This window comes from Spermophilus citellus (assembly GCF_964194105.1).
Source record: "Spermophilus citellus genome assembly, chromosome: 19".
Taxonomy (NCBI): domain Eukaryota; kingdom Metazoa; phylum Chordata; class Mammalia; order Rodentia; family Sciuridae; genus Spermophilus; species Spermophilus citellus.
The window spans coordinates 4,697,256-4,723,834 of record NC_138201.1 but is presented as its reverse complement, the minus strand read 5'-3'; the positions used below and the strand labels follow the sequence as shown (position 1 = coordinate 4,723,834).

The following is a 26,579-nucleotide window of genomic DNA, read 5'->3' as shown; positions in this document are numbered from 1 at the left end:
TTGAGATGATAATGATTATGTTAAGACATGCATTCAATTGGAGATTAGACCCCTGCTGTCTGCCTCGGCCTGCCACTTTGAGAGTTCCCATTGGTTGGGGAAGTACGGTAGGAGGGAATTCCTGTTGGAGGAGTCTGTCCCGGGAGGAGCCACGTGGTGTGGCATTTGGCATTTTTCCCGGGAGTGTGCTGGTGGAGTTCAGAAATAAAGTTTGTTCTTGCTTCAGTGGCTCGTGATTTGTGCCCAGCCAGACTGCGGCATTTGGCCATTAGGTAAATGGGGTCTAATATCGAGTGAAAGCTAAAATGGAGGCCATGAGAATGAATTCCCGGAAAAACTTCTTGTTAATGAAGTCCAGGAGACAGCCCCCAACAGATTTGAAGAGAGCCCATCCCAAAGAAGTGTTAATGAACAGCAAACTTGAAGATGCTGCCTCAGAAGTCCTTCCTGCCCAGACTACTTCTTTGGCCCATCTGTGTCCCATCCCTCCGGCCTTCCCACCTACATTCCATCACCGAAAACTATAAAATGGAGAGACAACCGCACTTCCCTGGATTCTACCTCTTGGGTCCCCTTCTTCCTCCAGGAGAAGTCTTTTCTGCTGTCCTTTAATAAACTTCTATTTTCCACTCTGACCTTGCCTCGGTGTGCCTCTCTGGTGTTATTCTTCAACATTGGGGAAGCAAGGACTCGTCACCGGTCAACAGCGGTAACAGTGTCACAAGGACACGCACACACAAGGCGCTCAGCAGTGGCTGCGTAAGTGAATAATCAGTAAGTAGCAGGGTTGCAAGTAAAACATCTCTGTTTTCCCTCTGAAAATGTCACGTGCAATCTGCTGCCATTCCCTTCAGCGCCCACGGCATTCCAACACGCGTCACTGTAAGGGTCAGGCGAAAAGTCGGAGGAAGAGACCACCAAGAGACTGACTCATGCAATTGCAGAAGGGGATTTATTGAGGATCCAATTCAGCGTGCTGAGGCTCCAGGCTCACTCAAGAAGCAAGAGCAGCCCAGAGCCCAGAGCAGAGGCTAAGCAGTGCTTAAGTACACTTTTTGGGGAGGGTGGGGGCTTTGTATACATCAGAAGAAATCAGCATGAGGTGCAGGAAAATTGAACAACAACTCTCATACATGATTAGCACATTCATTGGCGGGAAGAGGTCGGGCGGGGGTGATTGGTCACTCCTAAGTGGGGTACACATTCAAACTGATTGGTTCGGGCCCTGTATGCCTATGTGACAAGCTGCACAGGGCCCTAGGCTAAATGGCCAGTAGGGCGTTGTCTTAACTGCCTCAGGAATTTCAGGTTCTGGGTGTAGTAGAGGAACTTAATACCTGGTCCTTCACTTTTTAACTCAGGCCTTGCAGCTTAGAAACTTTACCCTTTCATCACCACGAGAGCCTGTCAAGCAGCTGGGTGGAGCAGAGGGGAGACAAGCTTCTTCGCCTTCTAACACCACGGCTCACTTGCCACCTTCACTGGAACTAGTGCACAGGCCTGGTTACTCTTTTACTCTGTCTATAGCACTGTACCTCTGGGGGCTGATTCTGCAGCAGTTACTGCTGTATTAATTTGAAGAGGACCATTGTTGGCTGCACTATAGTGGGAAGAGGAATATTACCAAAAGGACATAAATGTAGCCATTCTAATGCCTTATGGAAATCAATCCGTCCTAGAAACGAGGCCTTTGTGTCTTCAGGGGACGTGGGGGCGTGCACAATGGCTGTCTGTACCCATGGGCTCTTCCTGCTTCTGTTCCTTTGCTGCCCCACCGTGGGCAAGCACCTCCAGGGAGCCCCCTCAGCAACGCTGGGTACTTTGGTGGTTGAAAGTTTTGGGTTTGAAGTCTGACTACCTGTGGTCAAATGCCATTTCCACCACTGCCTGGGTGACCTTGGACAAGCTGCTTAAGGCTTTGAAGCCTCAGGCTCAGCATCTGGTGAATGCGATTGATAACCCGTGCCACATGCTGCTGAGATGGCTGCATGGCACCGCCATGGTGAAGAGCTGGTGCACACAGCAGGGAGTCAATAAATGCTGCAGTCATTTTCACCATCCCACTCTCCTGAGGACTAGGCTCCTTGACTCCAGCCCAGGGATTCGGTACCTGGCTGGAGTAGTACTAGGCAGAGAACAAGACACTTTGCTTATTCTCAGGGCTTGGGGAAGAAGAGCAGGGGCCCAGCAAAGGGAGGTGCAGGGACGACAGGGCGGCATGGGGCACAGCAAGGTCCAGGTAAGGGAGGAAGGCCAGCGGGCAAGAAAGGGGGTGCGGTGCATGAGGGAGAGCGTCGTGGTCAAGGCGCACAGGTCTGGAACCGGCAAGCTGTCCCTACACCATCCATCCACACGGTCTGCTGCAAGCCCCCCGGGCTCCCCTCCCACTTCCTCTCCCAGAGGCCACGGTGCTGGTTCTGCGGGGTGTGCTCGCTGGCCCCTGAGGCTCGGTATGTGCAGCCCGAGGGCTTCTTAGTCTCTGTGATTTCTTGCACTCACCGGCATTTCCAGGTCCTGGGCTTTTCCAGGTATCTCTTGCTCTCCATTTCCACTCCACCCCTGGCAGTCGGGGAGGTACCCTTTGGGATTCCGATGGCCTCAAGTGTCCTGAGACTTATCTTATGGCCAGCACGTGGTCTACCTGGGCGTGCTGCCTGTACCTTTCAGGCAAATGTTTATCCTGCAGCTACTGTTGGGAGTGTCCAGGGACTTCTCTGGCTGTCCCTTGGTCACTGGGTGGGGCCTGGTCAGGACCTTCTACCTTCTCCCTGGATTCTGTCTGTTGACTGTTCTAACCACGTGCGCTCCAGGGGGCTCTGTCGCTGGGCACAAGGAAAAGGCAGCACCTACAGCAACTGTGAATTCTCTGGTGACACCAGACAGGATGTGGGGGTCACCGTGGCTTCCACTCTTCTCCCTTCTCCTTGGTCTGGAGGGAAGGCTGGAGAGCTCCTGTGCTTCTCTGCAGCTGTCCCAGTGGGTGGTGAGGGCGCTGCAGTGGCCAGGGCTCCTCAGTGTGGGTGGGGTCTGACTCACCCCTTCCCAGAAGGCACTGCGAGGGGCTCTTCCCGGCCACACACCCTTCATCACACCACGTCACTTCCTCCCTCTGCCACCCCTCGTAGCCAGGGGCCTCTTACTGTTGTCTCCCTCTATTACAAGGGAAGCTCTAAGGGACAGGGACCTGCTCTGTCAGGTCAGCTTCTTAGGTCCCTGGACCTGACATCCAATAAGCAGGAGCACACGCTATAGATTGAGCTGGTGACTGGCTCAGGACATCCCAGCATGCTTCCAGGCTGGCACCCAGGAGAGGACAGGGGCTGAGGAGGTCTGTGAAGGCCTGAAGTGTCCGATCCTCCAGCCCAGTGAAAGGACCTGCAATCAACCGCTTCTCCAAGGGTCCTGCTCCTTTGCTGGGAGGGTGGAGGGTGGAGGTCAGAGACCAAACTCAGGACCGGCTGTGTGCTTGCAGCTGCTGGGGTGTCACACTTCCAGCCTCTCTGGGGAGTGGCTGGGACAGACACGTGTGCACAGGGACACTGTGGATCAGTTCTATTTCTCTGTATGCACACATATTCTTAAAAACACAAGTTCACATTGGTACTGATGTCAGAAACCTCTGTACATTTGAGAAGTCATTGTTGGAGACAATCTGGAGCTTAGGTTATCAGCTGGTCTGCATTTTGAAGAAAGAGGTGTGATTTTACCAAGTGAGGCGCAGTGGCCGGGTGTCATCTCCAGGGACATCACAGAGGAGGGTAATGCACACCTCACAGGGAGACAGTGGCCACACAGCCCAGCAGGCACAGGGAATGCATGATTTGGAAGAATGCTGTACATTCCCAGGTGAGCCTGGTCAGATGCAAAGGGCCCTGGACACCAAGCTGAGAGGTTAGGACTGGATTCTACCAGGGAACAGGGGCTCTAGGGAGACTCAGCCTGAATCTACCTGCTGAACATGGCATTCAAAACTCAAAACTCTCTGGGCTCAGTAATGCATGCCTGTAATCCCAGCGATTTGGGAGGCTTAGGCAGGAGGATTGCAAGTTTGAGGCCAGCCTCAGCAGCTCAGTGAGGCCCTAAGAACTTAGAGGACCCTGTCTCAAACAAAAAACAAAGGGGGTGGGCTAGAATATAGCTCAGTTGTGAAGTACTCCTAGATTCAATCTCCAGTTCAGAAACAAAACAAAGCCCAAACTCCAGGAGTAGTCCTCTGGAGAAAAGGGACCCAGGTGTCAGGGAGATGAGCAAACAGGTCAGTACCATAACCTTTTTCTCTGTTATCACCGCCACGTTTACTTTTCTATTAGTCTAAGTATATCCAGACCCAGAACATCAGGTCCGGAAAAGGCCCGTACCTTCAAGGCTCAATAATTCTGGGGCATCTGGATGTCCTTGCAACTGTGAACAGAGCTTGATACATTACGGAAAGAAAAACCACCTGAGTTCCATGATGCGCAAATTCCGGTTGACAGAGCAAGACGCGCCATGGATCTTTACCAGCCCCTGGTCCTGCACAGCACCATCCAAGCCCTCGCCACCCCCTCCTACCTCACACTAACCAACCAAGTGTGGAGTGCACGGGACCCTGCTGTTTCCAAGCACTTGGCCATAAGCCGCAAGGCCAAGAAGCCGGGGCTCAACCCAGACGCGACCCTCTGGGGACATACACTGCAGCCCACTCCGGACTCTTTCGTTGTTTTCATAGTTCTCATCACTACTCAAAATTAACTTACGATTTACTTACATCGTTGGGTCACTCTCTCCTGATGTGAATGACAGGAGGAAATTCAGATGCATTGTTCAGTCCTATTTCTAGGGCTACAGACATAGTCGAAGTTCAGCAAATATTGTTGAAAGGACAGTTGTATGGATGTTTTGCTTGTTTTGTACTGAGATTGAATCCAGGGGCACTGTATCACCCAGCTACTTCCCAAGCCCTTTATGTTGAGACAGGGCCTCCCTAAGTTGTCCAGCCTGGCCTCAAGCTCACTATCTTCTTGCTCAGCCTCCAGAGTTGCTGGGATTATGGGCATGTGACATCGCTCCAGCAACAGTGTGTGTATGTAACTGTGTGTGTGTGTGTGTGTGTGTGTATACACACTTATGTGTACAATACAATCACAGAACACAGACACTTATGGATATTTTAAAATACCAATGGAATCATACTGTCCATACCTTCCCATTGTCTACCTCGGGGTAGGTTCTCCTCATTCTGTATGTGCAAAGAACAAAGGGTGTTCTGTTCAGTGCAGTACATGCTCAAAAATCCTTTTTAATATTGTGAAAGTAATGTAAGCAGAGGGAATAGTGGAACTTTGGTAAGTATTATTCCTCTGTTTTCTTTTTAAAGACACATATTGGAAATCTGCACAAGAATAGATATGCATTATTAATTAAATAGTATACCACAATTTTAATTGTTTTTAGATTTTAAGGTTATTCATTTCATTAAACCAATAGCTTAAAATAGGGTGGCCCAGGAGAAAAAAATAAAACATATCAGCTTTTATTTTTGCTTCTATTGTGCCCCCTTGTGGAATCATGTGTGATTTGCATATTCATTTTGGTGACATTTTAACAAAGAGCAGGGTGTACCGATGTCAGGGCTGTCAGCGTATGCTCCCGTCAGTGACGCACACTCTTCTTACAAGTTGATCTTTGCAAACAAGACTCAGATTGCCTCCGAGTTGGGCAAATCTATGAAGGCTTCACTCAAGATGGTTCCCTTAACATTCTGGCTCATTAAACGCGTGTTTGGCCTTTGATTCCATCATCCGGGCTGCGTGGCCAACTGTTGGACCGCAGGCAGGACGTGTTCCCCAGGCCTGTGTAGTGAGGAGTCTGGTTTCTCTGGCGTGTTCTGAGATGATGGCTTTCTCAGCTCTTCCATTTGCTTCCATGGCTCGCTTCTGGCTCGCCTCCCCCCTATCAGGTGTTGCGGTCCTAGCCAGCCAGCGCCTACTCTTTCCTTGCTGGCTGCAGACGCCCCATCGCCCTGGTAGCTGCCATTGAAAGCAGTCTGTGCGGCAGAGTGGTGCAGGAACACAGCGTGGTGTCTCTGTGCCTCCCCAGAGTCCTCTCTGCTACAGAGACATGTAAACAAATTCACCGGGTCCCCAGTTCTCACCTGAATTGGGACTGCTTTTCAAAGAAGGTTTTCCTTTCCCTACACTTGAGAATCAAATCCAAGTGACACTAACTGAATGGACCCTGGGTTCAGGGCTGACCATTTCTTTAAATGCTATATTTTTAAATCCTTGGTACTACAATCCGAAGGTGTTGTTGGTGCCCTTGTTATAAAGCATCTGTCCACCTGTCTGGCTGTCCACCCGACCACCATCCGTCCACCCCTCCACCCACCCTCCATCTGATCTTAGGGAGCGCCTGTTGTTTACACATTTCAGGGTTACTCTAGGAGCTGGACACCAAAGAGCTATAGGGCCTACTTATGAGAGAAGCCAAAAGATAAAACATAAGTAAGCCACGTCGATTCTGACTTCAGTGACAGCAGGATGGGAATCAAGCCGTGAGGAAGGAATTGGAAACACACCGCGTCGCTCACCCCGTGAGCCTGGCAGAGGTGTCTTGTTTTCATTCACACCCAACAGGTGAAGTGGGGAGGAGGGGGTCTCCCCAGGAGGAATTCTGAGCACCTCAGAGAGGTTTCCTTATATCCAGGAAATGCTGCCCACAGAATGGAATGGCCAGACCGTGGAAGGACCTAGGCCCCAGCCGAGGCAGTGAGGGTCACTCCAGGAAAACGAATGACACAGTGTCCCTAAACCTCAGTGTCCTCATCTGTAGGGGACACCAGTGAGTGCCTTCCCAAGACAAGTGAAGAAAGTCACAGACCCAAGGACCCCAGCCCAAGGACACCAGCCCGCTGACACCGTGCCCGGCCCTCGACCCTCTCCTCTTTCAGTGCTCTACCGCCAAGCTGCCCTTACAGCAGCATCTCCCGACTCTACCTGCACCTGACGGCAAGACACGCATGTCTGTCACAACTCTAGTACCTGCCACAGGACTACCTAAGACAAACCAAATGCCAAAAATATCTGTCCTCGCCACATGGATTCTGTGTCCATCATGTTCTATTCTATTCCATTTCGTTGTTTTAAAAGCTGATAATAATCCACAAAACTATTTTGAAGAGTCACTGATGGCTCTTTCTCATAATTTGAGAAACTAATTCTGTAAAGACAAATAGCTAATAACAAGTGGTAAGGAAGTATACACAGAGAGACACACAGAAATGGAGAAAGTACACCTCCTCTGTGAACCCCACCATACTGCCCATTCTCACAGAAACCACCCTTCCAATTTTTAAATTAAATTTATTTTTATCAATTTTATATCAACGGAGTGATATTTTGAGGCCTATATGTTGTGTAATACTTAAATCATATTAAATATATTCCCTTGTTTACAATTTCTTAAATTTGCATTTTAAGCCCAGGGCCTCACACATGCTAGGCAAGTTCTCTGTCACTGAGCTACACCCCCAGCCCTTTCTATGTCAGACAGGGTCTCTCACCAATAGATAGGTCATCCAGACATAAGTTCAGTAAAGACTCTTCAGACCTAAAAAATATTATAAATTAAATGGAGTTAACAGATACCTATATAATGTTTCATCCAACACCCAGATTCACTTTTTTATCATTGGCTCATGGAACCTTCTCCAAAATAGACCATATTTTAGGCCACAAAGCAACCGTAAACAAATATAAAAAGCAGATACAATTCATTGCACCTTATCTGATGGTAATGGAGTAAAATTACAACTCAATCTCCTCCCCCCCAAAAAAATACATTTTTGAATGTTAAATAGAAGATAGGAAAATCAGAGGAGAAATTTAAAATTCTTAGATCAAATGACAATAGTGATACAACATATCAGCACCTCTGGGTGACTATAAAGTCAGTTTTAAGAAGAAAGTTATGAGTGCTAAAATCAGAAAGATCCCAAATAAACAACCTAATGATATATCTCAAGTCTTTGAAAAACAAGAACAGACCAATTCCAAAACCAGTAGAAGGAATAAAATAATTAAGATCAGAGCCAAAATCAACAAATAGAGAATAAAAAAATGCAAAGAATCAATGAAGAGTTAGTTCGTTGAAAAGATAAACAACATTGATAAACTTTTAGCCAAACTAATCAAAAGAAAAAGAGAAAAGACTCAGTTTGATAAAATTAGAGATGAAAAAGGAGCGATCACCACAGACATCACAGAAGTCCAGAGGATCATTAAGGACTATTTTGAAAACTCATACTACAATAAGTTAGAAAACCTAGATGAAATGAATCCATTTATAGACAGTATGATCTGCCAAAATTGAACCAAGAGGACACAGAAAACCTAAACAGACCAATAACTGGCAATGAAATAGAAGCACTAATAAAATGCTTTCCAACAGAAACAATAACAAAAAAGGCTAGGACCAGATGGACTCTCAGCTGATTTCTACCAGACCTTTCAAGAAGAACTAATGCCAATGCTCCTCAAATTATTCCATGAAACAGAAAGGGATGGAACAATTCCAAACTCATTCCACAAAGCCAGTAAAAAAGTCATACCGAAATCATATATAAGGACACATCAAGGAAAGATACCCAATATCCCTGATGAACTTAGATGCAAACATATTTAATGAAATATTAGCAAATTGTATTCAACAATATATTAAGAAGATTTTACATCATGACCAAATTGGTTTTATCCCAGGAATGCAAGGATGGTTTAACATATGCAAATCAATAAAATGGAATTCACTACATAAATAGAATTAAGGACAAACATCACCTAGACATCTCAGTAGATGAAGAGAAAGACTTGGACAAAATTGAGCACCCATTCACGATAAAAACACTGAAGAAGCTAGAGGTAGAAGGAACCTACCCAACACTCATAATGACTAAATAGGAGAAACCCTAGCTAACATTGTTGTGAATCCCCGAGTAAAGCATGTCCTTTAAAATCTGGGAAAAGACAAAGGATTTCCACTCTCACACTCCTATTCAACATAGTAGGAGAAATTCTAGCTAGAGAAATTAGGGAATATAAAAGGAAAAAAGAGTAAAAATAAGAAAAGATGACAAATTGTAACTTTGCAGATGATATGATCCCACACTTAGGAGATCTAAAAAGCTCCACTAGAAGACTGTGGTAGCTAACAAAGCCAGCAAAGGAGCAGGTTTACAAAATCAGAATACAACAATCCAATAGCCTTCCTATACATCATAATGATCTCTGAGAAGGAAATCAGAAAAATGATCGCATTTGAAATCACCTAAAAAAAAAAGTACCTGGGAATAAATCTGACCAAGGAGATGAAAGATCTCTACAATGAAAACTACAGAACACTGAAGAAAAAAACTGAAGAAGAAAAAGAAGATGGAAAGACCACCCATGCTTGTGGACAGGCAGAATTAATATTGTTAAGATGCCAACCAAAAGCAATGAATACAGGTTTAATGCAATCCCCATAAAAACACCACTAACATTCTTCACAGAACTAGAAAAAAATAGTCCTAAAATTTGTTTGGAAGAATGAAAGACCAGAATCATCAAAGTAATTCTCAACTGAAAACGCACTGCTGGAAACATCACAATACTGGTTTCATATTATACTGCAGAGCCTCAGTCACAAAAACTGCATGTACTGGCATAAAAACACGCACAATGGCACAGAATAGAAGACACAGACACAAAGCCACATCTACAGTCAACTGATCCTTGACAACAGTGCCAAAAACACACACTGGAGAAAAGAGAGCGTTTTAACAGAATGTGCTGGGAAGACTGGCTGTCCACACACGGAGACTGAGGCTGGATTGTTATCTCACCCCGCACAAAAGTCAACTCAGAATCAAAGACCTCAAAACTACTCCAGAAACTATGCATCTCCTAGAAGACAATGTACAGTCACCCCTCCAACATGGAGGCACGGGAAACAACTCTCTCGTGGGACCCCTAGCACTCAGAAAACATTGCCAGAAAGTACAAATGGGATGGCGTCAAACTGAAAAGCTTCTGCCCAGCAGACAATCAGGACTACGAAGAGGAAACACAGCAGAATGGGAGAAAATCTCTGCTAGCTACGCTTTTGACAGAGGATGATATCCAGGATATATTAAAAAGTAACAAACAAACAAAAAAAACCAACACCCCCCTCAATAACCCAATTAATAATGGACAAATGAACTAAATAGACACTTCTAAGGGAAGAAACATACATGGTCAATAGATACATGAAAAACAATTCAATACCATTAATAATTAGGGAAATGCAAATCAAAACTTCACTGAGATTTTATCTCACTCCAGTTAGAATGGTGGCCATCAAGAATACACAATAATAAATGCTGGAAAGAATGTGGAGAAAAAGGAACCCTGTCACACTTGTGGTAGGACTGAAAATTAGTGCAGTCACTATGGAAGTCAGTATGGAGGCTCCTCAAAGGACTAGGAATGCAGCCACCATATGACCCCATATGACCCAGCTCGACCACTCCTCAGTGTTTATCCTAAAGAATTAAAGTCACCCTGCTACAGTGACACATGCATACCCATGTTTATAGCAGCACAGTTCACAACAGCTAAACTATGGAATCCTATGAATGGATAAAGAAAACGTGGTAAATATGCACAGTGGAGTTTTATTCTACCATAAAGAAGATGTCCTTTTTATTATGTCCTTTTCAGGAAAATGGGTGGAACTTGAGAACATGTAGGTTAAGCAAAATAAGCCTGACTCAGAAAGACAACATCATGTGTTTTCTCTTATATGTGGAAGTTAGAGGGGGAAAAGGGAAAAAGTGGGGAATTCTCCTGAAAATCAAAGGGAGCTCAGTGGAATAGAGGAAAGGACTGGAGGAGGGAGGAGAAGGAAGAAAGGGAGAAATATTGGGGAATGGTATTGGCCAAATTATATTGTTATAATGCACGGATATAAAAATATCTAAGAATGAACCCCACCGTTATGTATAATTGTAACGCACCAATAAAAATATGGGAGTAAAAGAAGTGCTGGTGTCAGAGAGCGTGTTCTTAGGTGGATGGTCATTGGGTGAGAGTGTTGTTCACGTCTGTTTTCTGGCCAACGCTCTGCCTAGCTGTTCAGTCCCTTATTGAAAGTGACGTATGGAGGTCTCCACTACTAATGGGTTATCTATTGTTCCTATTTTTGTCGTTGTTTGCTTCATATATTTTGTAGCTCTGTCATATTTTTTTTTTTTGTGTGTGTGTGTGTAGCAGTTCTGGGGATCAAAACTAGAATCTCATGCATGCTAGGCAAGTGCTCTACCACTGAGCTACATCCCAGCCCCTAAGTGTCATACTTTATTAATAAATTGATCATTCTGTCATTATCGCATGTCCCTGCTTATCTCTGGTAATGCTTCTTTTCTTTTTTAAAGTCCTGCGGAGTTTGATATGAGTGCTTTCCCGTGGCTGTTCCATGGTCTAGCCTCTCTACCCTTTTCCTGCTCACTCCTTGGTGTCCTTGACCTGAAGTGTGCTTCTTACAGACAGCACACAGTTGGACCATATGCTTTATCAGTGACCTCTGACTTTCTCTGCTTTTTGCTTGTATACTTTTAAAATTCACCTTTAATGTTATCATTTATATAGTGTGATTTCTACCTCCACTTAATTTTCATTTGTTTCAAGTATTTTCCCCCTTCTTTCCTTGCTTACTGCTTTCTTTTGTATTAAGTGAACATTTTCTAATATAGTATTTTAATGCAATGATCTTCATTATTTTTTTCAAATTATTTCTTCTGTGGAATACAAACTGCTCCAGGGTCTGATCCAGGCAAAGTCAGTGGCAGTTTTGAGGTCCAATCTGGGAAGCTTGTTCTGGCACCGGGAAGTCACTGCTACCTTTCTTTCTCCCTGGTTCTCCTTGTGGAGCAACTGGCTGTGGTTTTGCTGTGGTTCTGATGAACACACGGGCCTTACTTAAGAAAGTCCTTGACGAGTTGGCCACACTGCGACACATTGCTGGTAGAAGGGAGAAGGGCTGATGGCCTGCCCTCCTGAGGAGTACTGTGTCCCTCCGTCGGGGGCATGGAGCGAGGGGTTCCCGTGTGTTGGGTAGACTGCCTGGAATTGAGCTTCCATTCCTCTGAGCTGGGAGTGGAGGGGAAAGTGGATCATGCCTCCAATGTCACATACAGCTACTCTTCTCGCCAAGCTTTAGTAGGCTTTTTTGAATAAATGTGCATTTATTTGCTTAGGTCTTTAGGGAAATTTCCAAAGAATTTAGACAGCTGGTTAAAAAATAACTTCCACCAGTATGCGTGTTTCACAGAGTTCCTCGAGTCACCATTTTGGAGGACATGCTCCTGCCATGCTGTTTCCTGCTGCCGTTGCTAAGCTTCTGGAATGTGGGCTTCAGGCTGCCTCGCACAATTATTATGTTCCTTGAATAAGCCCTGCAAGGGACTGAGAGATAGCGCCCTGGCTGTCAGCCGCTGGGTGGGACAGGCACCTTTCCTGGAAAGTGCTACATTCAGGCACCTTTCATGTGTCCCTTGCTTTGCGGCAGCTGGAGCTTTTCGGAGAAACACACAAAGATCCAGCTGTCACGTCCAAGATCACAGAGCCTCTCCGACGTTTCCTCTGGGTGTCCATTGGCTCCTTACAGTTGTATAACATGGGATTGAGCTCCCCAGAGTGTGTGTGTGCTCACCACTTTGGCCTGCTGGTGTGCTCTGTGACCTCCAGCTGAGAACTGACAGTGACCCCCAGCTGGGCGTGCTCAGGAGTGTGCCTGTCTCTAAGGTGGAGGTGAGTGGTGCCACATGACCCCCCTGCTGCCTTCTTCTGGTGGAGCACTGCTCTGCAGGGGGCTCCAGGGACAATCTTTCCCCAGGCTTTTATCTTGTGCTTCACACCCACGAGAAGTGGCCCCACTGCGTTTGGGTACATGAGGACCCTGAGTCCTGCGTGCAGCCGAGGTAAGCCAAAAAATGAATTTCCTTCTTTGCTTAGTTAGCTGGCCTTGAGTTTTTCTTATGTGTAATCAAGAGTTAATTAATACTCTGAATGTCCTTCCTTTACTAGTGTTATGATTTAGTGTCCCCCAAAACCTCACCTGTGAGACAATGCAAGAAGGTTCAGAGGACAAAGTATTGGGTTGTGAGAGTTTTAACCCAATCAGTGATTTAATCCCCTGGTGAGAGTAACTGGGTGGGAACTGAGGCAGGTGGGGTGTGGCTGCAGGAGGCTGGTCACTGGGGGCCTGTCTTTGGGGGATATATTTGCATCTGGAGGGTGGAGTCTCTCTGCTCCCTGATCCTCATGTGAGCTGCTTCCCTCTGCCACACTCTTCCGCCATGATGTTCTGCCTCACCTCAAGCCCCCCGGGGAATGGAGCCAGCTGTCCATGAATTGAGAGCTATGAAACCATGAGCCCCAAAATAAACTATTCCTCCTCCACAATTTATCAGGTCAGATCCTTTAGTCACAGGAACAAAAAAGCTGACTAAAACAATAGTGTGTAAGTAAATGATTGCATTGTAGAAAGCTTGTTCAACAAAATCGGTATCTAGGCTCATTTCACATGATCATTTTGGTAGTTAATCTCATCCCAATAATTTATGGCCTCTTGGTGCTTGATGAAAACACATACATCATTCATGATGACTCTACATGGTATTCCTCTAGCCGGGCACAGTGGCGCATGCCTGTAATCCCAGTGGCTGAGGCAGGAGGATGGCAAGTTCAAAGCCAGCCTCAGCAATAGTGAGATGCTAAACAACTCAATGAGATCCTGTCTCTAAAAAAAAATACAAAATAGGGCTGGGGAGGTGGCTCAGTGGTTGAGTACCCCTGAGTTCAACCCCTGGTACCAAAACAAAACAAAAAAAAAAAACTACATGGTATTCCTCTTACAAATGATTTTTAATATACTTTTATACATCTGTCGATTTTTGTTGCTATCTAAAGTGTTGGTTCCAGAGATGCTACAACGTTAATTGCTAATGGGAGGTAAGACATAGTAATAATACAGAGGTCTGACAACTCCACAAGCCTCCCTTTTCCATCAGCCCACAGCTGACCTATTAGAGCCCCCCTGGCAAGTACACAGCTTTCCCAACACTGAAACCAGGTACAGGCCCTTTTAACAAAAAAGGGGAGATTCCGTGTTGTGGCCTTGAATGTGATATACGAAATATAGGTAACATGAGATTTTTGTTTACTTTAAAATATTAAAGAATGAGACAAGTTTCTTGGAAATACTGGGTCAGAACTCTCACAATAAATTTTCCAATAAGGCTAGGAGCGATTTTATCCTGTGTCTCTGGGTAATATTCCTCCCTAACTCTTTCCTTGAATGTGGACACTCGTGTCAAGCAATAGCAGCAGGAACGATGTCACCCATTAGTATAATCTCAGAGCTTATTAAACCTGGCTTGGAAAAATCTTTGTCCCTGGTCAAGCGTGAGTAGCAGTTCACCCCACGACATGACCACGTGGGGTGCCACGTGCCAATAAAGTCTCTGAAGGTCCTGCAACCCAGCCATCTCTATTACACAGTAAATATCTCTAGGACCCCAGAGGACCTCAGTTATTCAGGAGAGAAATCTGTGTGATCTAATGGCCACAACGTGTAGTAAAAAGTGTAGACCTATTATAAAATCTCACCATTTCTCATTAAATGAGGGAAAGGTGATCGGATTTGAGCAACTCAATTATCCTGATAGAAATAAAGGGCTCCTGGCCTTCCTGAGGGTGAGGGCTTCCGGACCCATTTTCAGGAACAAGTGTGGCTTATTGGTAATTGGCATGCTGTTTTAAATACCTCAAGTCTTGAACTTCCTGAAAGGATTGTGCGTCTTGGAGAGCTCAAGCCACCTGCAGTGGACGTTCACTAAGGATGGTCCTACTTCCGGGCTCAGAGTAGGCATTTCCGGACTCCATGGTCTTGCAGTGGTAGAATCCAAAGCCCATTGACACTTGAGAATGTGACAAGCTTGGGACCAGAAGACTTGTGCTCTGATATTATTCTGATGGCAAAATCTTGGTTGAGACAGGGTGTCCCCTGCAGGCTTAGGGTAGACAGCAGCACCTTAGAAAAGGGGCCCAACCATGGCCCTCGGCCCACTGGCCACTGCTCACATGTCTGCATCTTAGGGTCTCCACGTCCCCTGTACCACCTGAGGGGCACTCCCTATTCGGTTTTATAGTGGCAAATTTCAGGGGAAACATGAGCTAGAGTTCATTTCAAGTTATCATGAGGATCCATGCAGCTGGGTAATGCTCTGAGATGCCACGTTCAGGTCTGTGCTGTGGGTAGGACCGCGGGAAGGTGAACGTCTGTCAAGTGCAATCTCTCTTTATTATTTCTAAGCAGGGCTAGTTCCCACTAACAGAAGCAGATAAGGAAAGCCAGCACCCATTTGTCATTCAAAAGGGAACACTCACTTAACTGGGAATGAATGAAAACCGTCTCATGGTGAGTTTTTAGAATAGTGGTAATAAAATCACGACTCAAGGTCACAGAAGATTCAAAAGAGGTCCCTTTGGGGTGCTAATCTTTGGATCCCACAGGGAAACAATTTCCCAACATTAGTTTTGACATTCTAATGTTTCTTCTTGCCTAAAATACACATAAGAAGCAGAAACCTAACATGTCCTCTGTCTTCTCCAATGGCAATTAGTCTATCCATCACCCACCTAGAGCTCGCAGTCCCATTTTGAGGTGGCCACTTCTCACCCCCATTTTGTGCCATTAACCCCTCCTCACAGCGTGGAGAAGGGTCTGCAGCACGTGAGCCAGGCCGTGTGGGCGTGGGTGAGCATGGGCTGCAGGCAGCACCAACCGCACACTCGCCAGGCTTTGTCCTTCCCACTCACTGGTCCCTGAGTCAGAACCATGAACAGGGCCACTCGCCACTCAGGGTTTCCAGACCAGCACACAGAAGACTCCCCTGCATGGCTGTCCCCAGCCTCCAAACCAAATGGGACCCAACTAAACCCACCTCCCCCTTACCTAAGGTGCTCGTCTGCAGTCTTTGCCACCTCTAAATGAGGTCGGCACGCATTTCTTAGGCTGGACAATATTAAAAATCGCCTTTTTTCGTGTCATAAATGGTTAGATATTGGCAATTCCAATATTAAGTAGCTGCCCAGGGGGAATCCAGGGTGAGATCCTGTTCCTTTCATTCTCCTTCAGCTCTAGAGGAGCCCATCGCGAGGCCTGATCAGTCCTGTGTCTTCAGGGCAGGTCCCGGATGCCCCTAGCACCCTCCATAGCCCAGCCCAGCTGTGCACACTGCAGTGCCCAGCGTGCCCTCTTAAAGTCCAGGCAGGCCATCCCACCTCCACACTAGAAGTCACCCCAGAGCTTCCCACCCTGAGGACAAAGAGCAGACCCACCCGCAGGGCTGACGGGCCCCAGGACCTCTGCAGTCCCATCTTACAGGCTACTTTCCAGACCTCTTCCCAGCTCAGGGCCTGTGCACGCTTTTCTGCTTCCTGGACCCTCCTCTCTCTCGGTTTCCCCAGTCCCCGTCACCCAGGAACCTGGCTCAGGTCTCAGTATATGCACCGCTGCTCTGTGACCTCTTTCCCATCCCCGTGTTACCGACACCCACCTCAGCCGGTCACTCCCCTGATAGCCTGTTCAGTGCCCTGCCAGAAGCACGCTGAGGCAGTAGGACCCTGGCTGTCTCCTGGTGTCCCTGACACTTGTCACCGTGGTCCCCTGGCCTGGCACCTGACGGGCGATTATCACAGGTTTAAGGAAGGCAGGGGCCCCATAGATATGAAGGCTGCCACGCACAATTCAAAGTTTCCCTGTTTGGATGAAACTTAACTGGCTTTTCTATTTAGGATTTTTAGAAAACATACCATTTAAAACTTCAGAAGGGAAAGCCTGCACCAGAGCTCTGGGGCCATTGTGAGCTACAACTGTGTGGCTAGTCTCACGCCAGTGACAGTCGTAGAGAGAACAATGACAGAAGGTGACGCTGAGTGTTGACTGTGTGCTGAGCCCGTGGAGGACCTCGAGGCTCAGAAAACCCCGGACCTTTCCTCAGGTTGACACGCTCGTCCACAGAGGAGCCTTAGTCACGAAGACCCTGAACATGCTTTGGGTGCTCTCAGACCCTCAGTCTCGGGGCAAGACACCCCTGGAACACAGGGACCCTCCCTCCACACTCAGCAGCCTACAGAGCATCAAGGACAGAATCCAAGGGAGACACACTTTTAGCTGGAAGTTCAACGTTTCTAAACACATCTCAGCTGATTTCTCCAACTTTCCAAGAGCAAGATTTCCCAAGCTGCGACTTATAAAAAACAGGTGTTCCTACCGGAAGAAAGAGTCTCTGGGCAGCGCAGGGTTTGAACAACTTCTTCCATTCCTGAGGGTTTCCAACAGAAAAGGTGATGGGGTAGATCCTGTGCTCAAACTTCTTTGTATATGAGTCAGGCCACTGTCGTAACTGGAAGACACGGAAGGCACAGGGAGGACGGTTAGATGCCACGAAACACGGAAAATACCTGGGAGGTTTCTGGAAGGCCAAGCGGATACTGCCCAGGATTTACCTAGAGAGGCTAGGCTCGGCGCCACGACTGCTGCTCACCAAATGAGAGAGCAGGTTGTCCCATGGGCACCGTGAGGATTTGACATGGCAGTCACAGTTGTCAGGGGGGGCTGTGAAACTGGCACCAGAACCCTGCCAAGCGGAGGGCACACCTGCACAAGCTGTCAAAGGGCAATCCGGACACGGTGACAACAGTTCCAATGCACGCAGGGGCAGCGGCTTTCACCACGACCTGAGTGGTAGTCGCAGCGTGGGGACAGTCTAACTGTCCAGTTGCAAGGAACTGGGAGACGGAGTATGACACAGTCATATGATGGGATAACGCGCAACTAGAACTAGGAGGTCCCGTGTGTGCTGACGTGGAAACACCATCTGGGGACGCCAAGTGCAGAAGTGCTTGCGCCATGGCTCTACCTGTCAGAGAGACACGCGCACGTGTGTTTCACATGTGGAGGTCAATCTGGACGGAGGACAGAGGCACACCCCAACATTTACACCTCTAGAGGCAGTGGTGGAGTTTCAGTCTCTAAGTTCATAGTCCTGGGCTCTTTCAAATGTTCCGTGTAGATGAAATGTAATGCTTTCCTTAAGTATATTAATTTTACAACACAAATTTTGTTTTCATAGCAGTTTTATGCTTCCTGAGAGGCTGAGCAGGAAGCGCAGAGTTCCCGTCAGCTGCTCGCGGCCCCCGCCCATGGTCTCCAGTACTGCTGCCATCTTGCTCTGGTGTGGTGTGACTGTCACAATGGATGAAGCAACACCCACCTGTCACTACTACTATAATCACTCTTGGCTAATCATGTCATCATCATCAGTTGTAATCACTGCTAAGTTGTAATGTACATTGGCACTTTATGGAGGGTCCCTGCTTTGTGTGGTGACTCCATGGCTTGGGCAAGGCGTCATGTCACAGCCCCCATGACAGTAGCACCCAGAACAGCGTGGCTGCCCTAAACCTCCTGTCCTCCCTACCCGACCTTCCTTCTCTCCCTCCCCCTGAACTCTCAGCAGTCACTGACCTTTTGTTAGCTCCCAGATTCACCTTTCCAGAACGTCACCTGGGTAGGGTGGCACAGTGTGGCGCTTTCTCATTCTACCTTCTCTTACTTAGAAATATGCACTGAGGTTCTAGGTGGCTTTTTGTAGCCTGACAGCTCGCTTGGTTTTCACTACTTATACTCCACTGTATGCACATGCCACAGCTTATTCCTGCAGTCATCGACTGGAGGACATTTTGGTTGCTTCCAGGTGGGGAGAATCATGACTGAGGCTCGTGAGCATCTGTGTGCAGGTTTCTGGGAACACAAGTTCCCAACTCCTTGGTCAATATTTGGATTGCATTTGCTGCCTCCGTGGTAAACCTCCTTCTGACTTTCTAGAAACTGCCTCAGTGTCTTCCCGGGGGCTCTGCAGGACGGGAGTGCCTGTGTCCACACCCTCACCAGCACGCGCCGTGTCTGCTCCAGTTTTTAGCCACTCCACTAGGTGTATGCTGCTCTCACTGTGACCTTGAGCTGGACTGCTTCATGGCCTGTTGAGCGTCCTCCACATGCTCGTGTGTCACCTGTGTATCTCCTTACATTTTCCCTTTTGATACTGGGATTGAGACCGGGATTCCACACACATCTGGGGCAGGGCTGGAAGTGTCTAGATTCACACTCACACGTCTGGTGGGGAGGCTGGCTATGGGCTGGGGCTCAGTTCCGCTCCACGTGGCCTTCCCAGACGGTCTCTCCCTAGGGGCTCTTCGGGTTCCTCCAGCATGGAGGCTGGGTTCCAGGACAGACCTCCCATCAAGGAGCCAGGCAGAAGGTGTGTCCTCTCCTGAAGGAGCCTCAGCTGTCACAAGCATTGTTTGGCATGCTCTGTCGTATCTAGCATGGGTCTGACTGTGCACGTGTGTGTATGTTTGTGTGTACACGTGTGTAGAAGGATTGCTGTGGCCTTACAACAAATTACCCCAAGCTAAGGCTTCAAACCACTCACATGTATCATCTCAGTGGTTTCTGAGGGTCAGGAATCTGTGGGAGTGTAGTCGTAGCTCATGGCCTCTCATGAAGCCAGGGGCTGCGGCCACCTGTCGCCTTGACGGTGCCCTCATGAGTGCTGGCCAGAGGCCCTCGCTCCTCACCAGGGGCCCCCATGCCGGCTTACCCAGCCCAAATGAAAACGTGAAGTGCCTTTTGTCACTTCAGAGGTGACACACCGTCACTTCTGTCCTATGCAACTGCACACAGGCCAAGTCTAGGATAGCAGGGAAGGACACAAGGTATGGGTAATGAGCCTGGAGCCCGGGGGCTTCCTCGGAAAGGCCACTCAGGTGAGGCCATCCCTGTTTTCCTTCCCTCATCCTATTCAAGTCCAAGTCTGCGTTTCCTTCCACTCCACCCCACCCCCCAGCTCCAAGCCCGCAGCAAGTACCGACAAGTCGCTACTGGGTGGGTATTGTGCAGGACGAGCCTGTGCTTGTCCATGGTCAGTCACACATAGAAGTGATCCTCAGTCCCCACGGTTGGATGAGCCTACGGCTGTGTCTAGCCAGTTAGAAGTATGTGGAAGGGCCAGGTATCGTGGCCATGCCTCTCCTCCCTGGGACTTGGGAGGCTGAGGCAGGAGGATCATAAGTTTGAAGCCATCCTCAGTAACTTATTGAGATCCTGTCTCCAAATAAAAAATAAAAAGGGCTGGGGGTGTGGCTCAGTGGTAGAGCACCCCTGGGTTCAGTCCTGGTACCCCGCCCCCCACACACAGTGTGTGGAAGACACTTGTCACTGTCACACTAGGGAGTCAAAGGCTCTCTCCTGCAAGGGCATCCGAGGAACCCTGGACGCCACATGCTCTGGCAGGCCCAGCTGTCTGCAGGCACAGCCGCTGTCCACGTCCATCCCAGACCTAAGCGGCAGGGCCTGACCCTGTGGGAGACAAACGGCAGGCACACAGACAGTCCGGAACTTTATGGTTGTCACTACAACCTGACCCGACCACTCCTGACCACAGGGCAATTACCTTTCGCCAACCCAACTGACCCCTAGTGGGAGATGGGGAGGCCCGGAGACTTGCCAAGACCACACAGCAAGTGGACAGTGGGGCTGAGCCCTGGATTTGCGACTTCTGTCTGCTAGTTCAGAGGTCGTAGGACACAGTGCCGAATCCCGTGGAGCTTCGAGCCAGTGAACTGGACCTGACTTCTGTGATGCAGATCATTTAAACCGCGCCTCGGGTTCCTTAGCCCGTAAAATGGGGATGTTATCACTTTGGCTCCAGTCTTTGCCCAAAGAGTTCATGTGTTAGGAGCTTGGTCTTGGGAGTGGTGATGTTTAATGTGGCTCCTTGTGTGAGGTCCTTAGGTCACTGGGGACATGCCTGTGGAAGGGATCAAGGATTCTCTTGGGACTCCTAAGTTAGCTCTTATAATAGGTTTGTTATTAAAGAGCAAGCCTGACCACACGCAGCTTCTCTGTGGCTTCCTGTCTGGTGATGTGACCTCTTCCTTCCCCACATGCCTATCATGATGGTGGCATCTGCCACAAAGTCCTCACCAGAGCTAGATCGGTGTTGGTGCCAACTCTTGCACCTCCAGAACTGTGAGAGCTAAATACACTTCTTTTCTTTATAAAATTACCCAGCCTCAGGTATTTCGCTACAGTGATGAAAAACTAACTTAGATAGGGGACATGATGGGTACCTTCTGGAGGGCGTGGGGAGGGTTACATGAGATGACGTCCTAAGGCAGAAGCTCTTGGCATTTGCTCTCTGTCTTCACTATTGTTTCCCTCATGTTGAAGCTCTAGAGCCGTTAACTGGGAGCGTTGGAGCCATCCTCACTCCCCTTCTCTGACTTGGGCTTTTCCAAGTCAATCCTCCCACCACGCCCAAAGTCCGAGGACTGCTGCTTCCCCGACTTCTCCTGGACAAGACTCATGGCGACCTTTTTCTTTAGAAACTATAACATGTTTTCTAGCTCTTTCTCTCTGTTGTCAGCTCTTCTCTGCCAAGCATGCAGTTTTGGATGTTTCTTGTTAGCGAGGCCAGCCTGGTGACAGGACACAGCACTGTTGATTCAAATCCATAGAAACAAGACACAGCAGGCTCTCTCTGCCAGCACTCAAGAACTCACCCCGCAGAAATCCTCAAGGACAACAAGGCCTGGCTTCCAAGGCCACACACATACCTCCACTGGGAGGAGGCTTCTCCAGAGCTCTTCTTCTGCACTGCTAAAAACACAGAATGAGAAGAGCCGAAGCACGGTGACCCAGTGACACCTCAAAATGCTATGTCACCACCAGAGGGCCGAGGCCAGGGTGCTGAGTGCTCAATGGGGACCACACTGCCCGCAGGGACTTAAGTGTGGAAAAGAGAAGCGCTTTGCAGACAGGCGCGGTGGCGCACGCCTGTCATCCCAGTGACTCGGGAGGCTGAGGCAGGAGAATCGCAAGTCCAAGGCCAGCCTCAGCAACTTAGTGAGGTGCTAAGCAACTCAGTGAGATTCTGTGTCAGAGGAAAAAATTAAAAGGGCTGGGGATGTGGCTCAATGGCTCAGTGCACCTTGGTTTAATCCCCAGAGCAAAAAAAATCCCAAAACACACACACAAACAAATTATTTCTATGATACCCAGAGTATGATCATGATTGCATAAAAGAAACACGTGTAAATTGGAGATATAGATATGTGTGTGTAAATGTGCATATAATCAGACATGCGTGTCTACCTATGGAAACACACACACACACACACACACACACACACACACCTACAGATGATAAAAACACGACTGCTAACTCTCTCTGTTTCCTGCATGAGAAAAAAGGCAGTGAGGACTTCTTTCTTTTAATTTATCATCTCTATTACTTGGATTGATGTCAATGAACACGTGTTGCTCGCTGTTTAAAATATACACATAGATACATGAACATAGGCTCTCTGACCTCCAGTTGAGAATGAGGCTGATCACACTGCAAGAAGGATCGAGCTTGCGCCAAGCGCTTTACGTGCCTCGTCTCATTCAGTCCTCACCGTGTCTGTCGTAATTATCCCCGTGTTATATGGGAGGACAGTAGGTCAGGGTCAAACGTTCAAGGTCACGCAACGGAGCATGAAGCAACACAGGGCACCCATGTTCAACAACATCCACACTCAACATTGAAGAACCGGACAATGGGGTGGGAAAGACGGTGGAATGAGACGGACATCATCACCCTAGGTACATGTAGGACTGCATGGAAGTGCCTTCTGCTGTCATGTATAACTAATTAGAATAAGAAAATTGATTTTAAAAAGAGCAGTATAAGCAGTCCCTGCCGTGCAGTCTGTGCCCTTGGGAAACAGTACACCACTATTTGCGCAAATTCACCTGCTTATCAAACTCAGGCTTCAGAGAGTCTTCAGTGAAGATGTGAAACTGGATCTTCCTGTGGCTGAAAAGCACGGCCGATTTGAGCATGACCAGCGTCTCCTCCAGCCGATTGCCGCAGGCCACCACGGCCAGGTGGATCCAGAGCTCAGGCGGCAGGACAGCATGGACGCTCCTCAGCTGTCCGGGCCTCCTAGAGAGAAGAAAAACAAGTGAAAGCTGGAACCAAACTTTAAAAAAAATGCAGTGAATGGTTGGAACACTTCAAACAGAATAGGCACAATCTGTTATATTTTATAAAGTGATAAGCATCTTGACAATTCTTCCTGCTTAGAAAAAAAATGCCATTTATCCCCATATTTATCCTGGCAATAGTAGGATGAGTCACTGTTTGGACGGCTCTAGGTGTCGGGGACGCTTTCTGCCAGCGCTCAGCTGTCTAGTGCCTGCTGGCTGCCGACTGGCCCATGTTTGGAAATAGTATTGCTAAACTTCAACAGCTGACACGGGGATGGGGGGCCCCCACTTGCACGGGCCATGGAAATCAGATTTGAATGCAACTTGAACGAGAGGAGGGTGGGTTGTGGCTTTCCCATGTGAAAGAAGCAACGCGATCTTCCCATCATCTGGATGTTTTTAGGTGGAGCTGGAATGCATGACCACTGCACCACGGGACATGTGCGCGGCGGGGAGGTAAGCAAAGAGGCAGCGTGGGCGCCCCTCCCTGTCATATCTCAGGAGAGTCTTGAAGAAACAGGTGTTAACCCTAACTGTCTTGCCAGAGACGGGAGGTGGTGGGTATGGCCTGCGGCTTGCAGTACGGAATCCACAGTAATGAGAAACAGGCACAAGAGGGGCACGTTAGCCCTGCAAATGAGCAAGGTATCAGATACTGAGTCAACAGCTGGGAGGGGGGACAGGGTCCAAGAGTCCACAATCATCATCCAGCTATTTCCTAGTAATAAAAGATTTGTTCCAGACGAGGGGACGAAGCCAAGCCTCAAACACACCACTGAGAAACATTTGCAGGGAAGTTGGAAGAAGTTGGCCCGGAATAGGTGCCCTGAGACAAATGAAACTAATTTACTTGCACAAAAGATTTGGAGACCAGGGGAACTTGGATGTCAAATGCTGCCTTCCTTCCAAAAACTTCGAGTTCAATCTACACACTGCTCCATTATTCGCCGCTCTGTAGAATCATGGCAGCCGTGCTCCAGATTTCTTTCACCAGGAGGGGAGTTGAGATGTGGGTGGAGCACTTTGGAAAGCCCTCCGTTCAGATTACTTCAGAGCATGCTTATTCAAAGCCCGGCCTTGAGCCCGGCCTTGAGCCCTGCCAAGGCCAGATGTGGAGAGTTCTTGGACCTTTGGGGATCGTGGGGAAAGCTGGCGTCTCTGGAAGTTGTCCACTTCTTGTCATCCTCCTGCCATTACCTGATATGGTAATGTCTTCTGTCACCTCGGTCACTCTGACAGTCCTCTTGGTGGCCCACCAGCCTCCAGTCTTACCTTTACCCTCACCCCATAAGTTCTCCTAATTGGGGCAGAGTGGTGGGCTTCTAAAACACAGAGTATATGTCTTCTTTGATTAAAGTCATGCAAGCGCTCAACGGCTGATGATGGCTCCTCACCCATCTCTTGCCTCTGCCCCAACCGCCCCCACCCATCTGGACGGCCAAGGGCACAGTCGCACTTGTGTCCTGGACTCTTTCCTTCCCAGCCTACGCTGTGGTGCCAGACTCACACAGGCAGTCCCATCTTCTCCCTCTGTCTTATGAGCTGCAGCCCACTTATTAATCAACCCATCTTTACTAACAACCAACTACGGGCCAGGCGTCGTTGTAGAAAGACAAGGAACAAAACAAAGTGATTTTCTGCAGAGGATTAGGGAAAGACAGAGCTAAGTGACAGTCCAGAGGGTGGGAGCGAGGTGGGGGCCAGGGAGGCCCGGGCGTGCTGGCCGGCCGGTGCAACCTGAGACAGCTCCGAGTCAGCAGAGGCCTCCGGACAAGGCAGGTCTGCCAGGGGTACGGGGGCGGCCAGGACGTGAGCCCTGAGCCTCATGGCTGGGAGAGGAGCCCAGGCGGACGGACAGCCAGAGCACAGCCGCAGACCCAAGGGCCCCCCTGCAGGCTCGCCTGCCCTTCCTTCCCAGGAGGCTGCGTGGGGGCTTTTATGACCGCTATCAAAGCCAGCTCCCCACTCACTGACATGAAGGGGAGGCAGGCTGTGTTAAACTCACACGACAGTCAATTTAGAGAAACTGCCATCGAGACATGAGCCGAAACATGCCAGAGAGAGATGCGACGTGGACATCTGCTCTAAGTCTCACCCATTGCTTAGCAACCCGAGGGTGACTCAGAGGCACAGACTTGGGTGCTGGGAGTGTGGTTCAGTGGGAGAGCACCTGCCGAGGCTCCAACCCCAGCACCCCAAAAACAGAAGCTAAGGTGCTACCAACAAATCCCATCACCTCTGTGTCTTAGATATTAACAACTTCCCCACCCCCGGGTGTCTGCTTACCCTACAGACTGAGATGCTGCCGAATGACACGCCTTCACCTGGCAATGACGGAAACACAGACTCAGACAACAACGAGTTTGATTTCCCAGACTGGCAAAAATGACACAGAAAAGTCTGACTGTATTGAGACGCAGTTGGATGTGGGGTGGGCGCAGCTCGACGCTGCTAGGAGAAGGAAGTTGGCCGACACCTGGAGAGCCATTTGCAGCTGTCTGCAGGCACGAAGATGGGCACCCGCCTTCCACCCCTCCAGATTCACACCTACCCACAGGAACTGAGGAAATGTGCACATGGACACGAGTCTCATGCAAGAACACTCATGGAAGCCCTGCTTAGGAAAATGGAAAATTGGAATAGACTTGGCCATCCACGGAGAGGAGAATCCCGAGTCTGTCTGACATGTCTGAAAGGTGGAATACTATACAGCAGCAAAAGGAACATGCCTGAAGGACACGTACAACATACAGCAAAGAGGAAAAGAGTGGCTTGTGAGGAGGACAGTATTGCCATGAAGCTTAAAAACTAGGCAAAGACTCAGCGGTAGAGTGCTTGCCTGGCATGTGCAAGGCCCTGGGTTCAATCCTCAGCACCACATAAAAATAAATAAGTAAGGGTATTGTCTTCAACTTAAAAAAAATGTTAAAAAAAAAAAAACTAGGGGCTGGGGATGTGGCTCAAGTGGTAGCGCGCTCGCCTGGCATGCGTGCGGCCCGGATTCGATCCTCAAAACCACATACAAACAAAGATGTTGTGTCTGCCGAAAACTAAGAAAAATCAACATTAAAAAATTCTCTCTTAAAAAAAAAAAACAGCATGCTACAGGGACACTGCTACATCGATGTTCATAGCAGCACAATTCACGATAGCTAGACTCTGGAATCAACCTAGATGCCCTTCAATAGATGAATGGATAAAAAAAATGTGGCATTTATACACAATGGAGCATTACTCTGCATTAAAAAATGACAAAATCATAGAATTTGGAGGGAAATGGATGGCATTAGAGCAGATTATGCTAAGTGAAGCTAGCCAATCCTTAAAAAACAAATGCCAAATGACTGCTTTGATATAAGGGGAGTAACCAAGGACAGGGTAGGGACGAAGAGCTTGAGAAGAAGATTAACATTAAACAGGGA

The 26,579-nt window shown here is 48.3% G+C and overlaps 1 protein-coding gene across 2 annotated transcripts in view; it reads right to left on the bottom strand.

The window, feature by feature from the left end:
- Positions 1-26,579, bottom strand: part of GXYLT2 (glucoside xylosyltransferase 2) — a 72,802-nt gene that overhangs the window by 24,254 nt on the left and 21,969 nt on the right. For both annotated transcript variants that reach the window (XR_014019892.1, XM_081276251.1), the window contains exons 2-3: positions 22,921-23,113; positions 17,333-17,464 (exon numbers count right to left, since the gene is read on the bottom strand). Coding sequence is in view for 1 of the 2 variants with exons in the window: in XM_081276251.1 (XP_081132377.1) it covers positions 17,333-17,464; positions 22,921-23,113 (325 nt within the window). In the remaining variant the exon portion in view is untranslated. The remainder of the gene's footprint in view (positions 1-17,332; positions 17,465-22,920; positions 23,114-26,579) is intronic.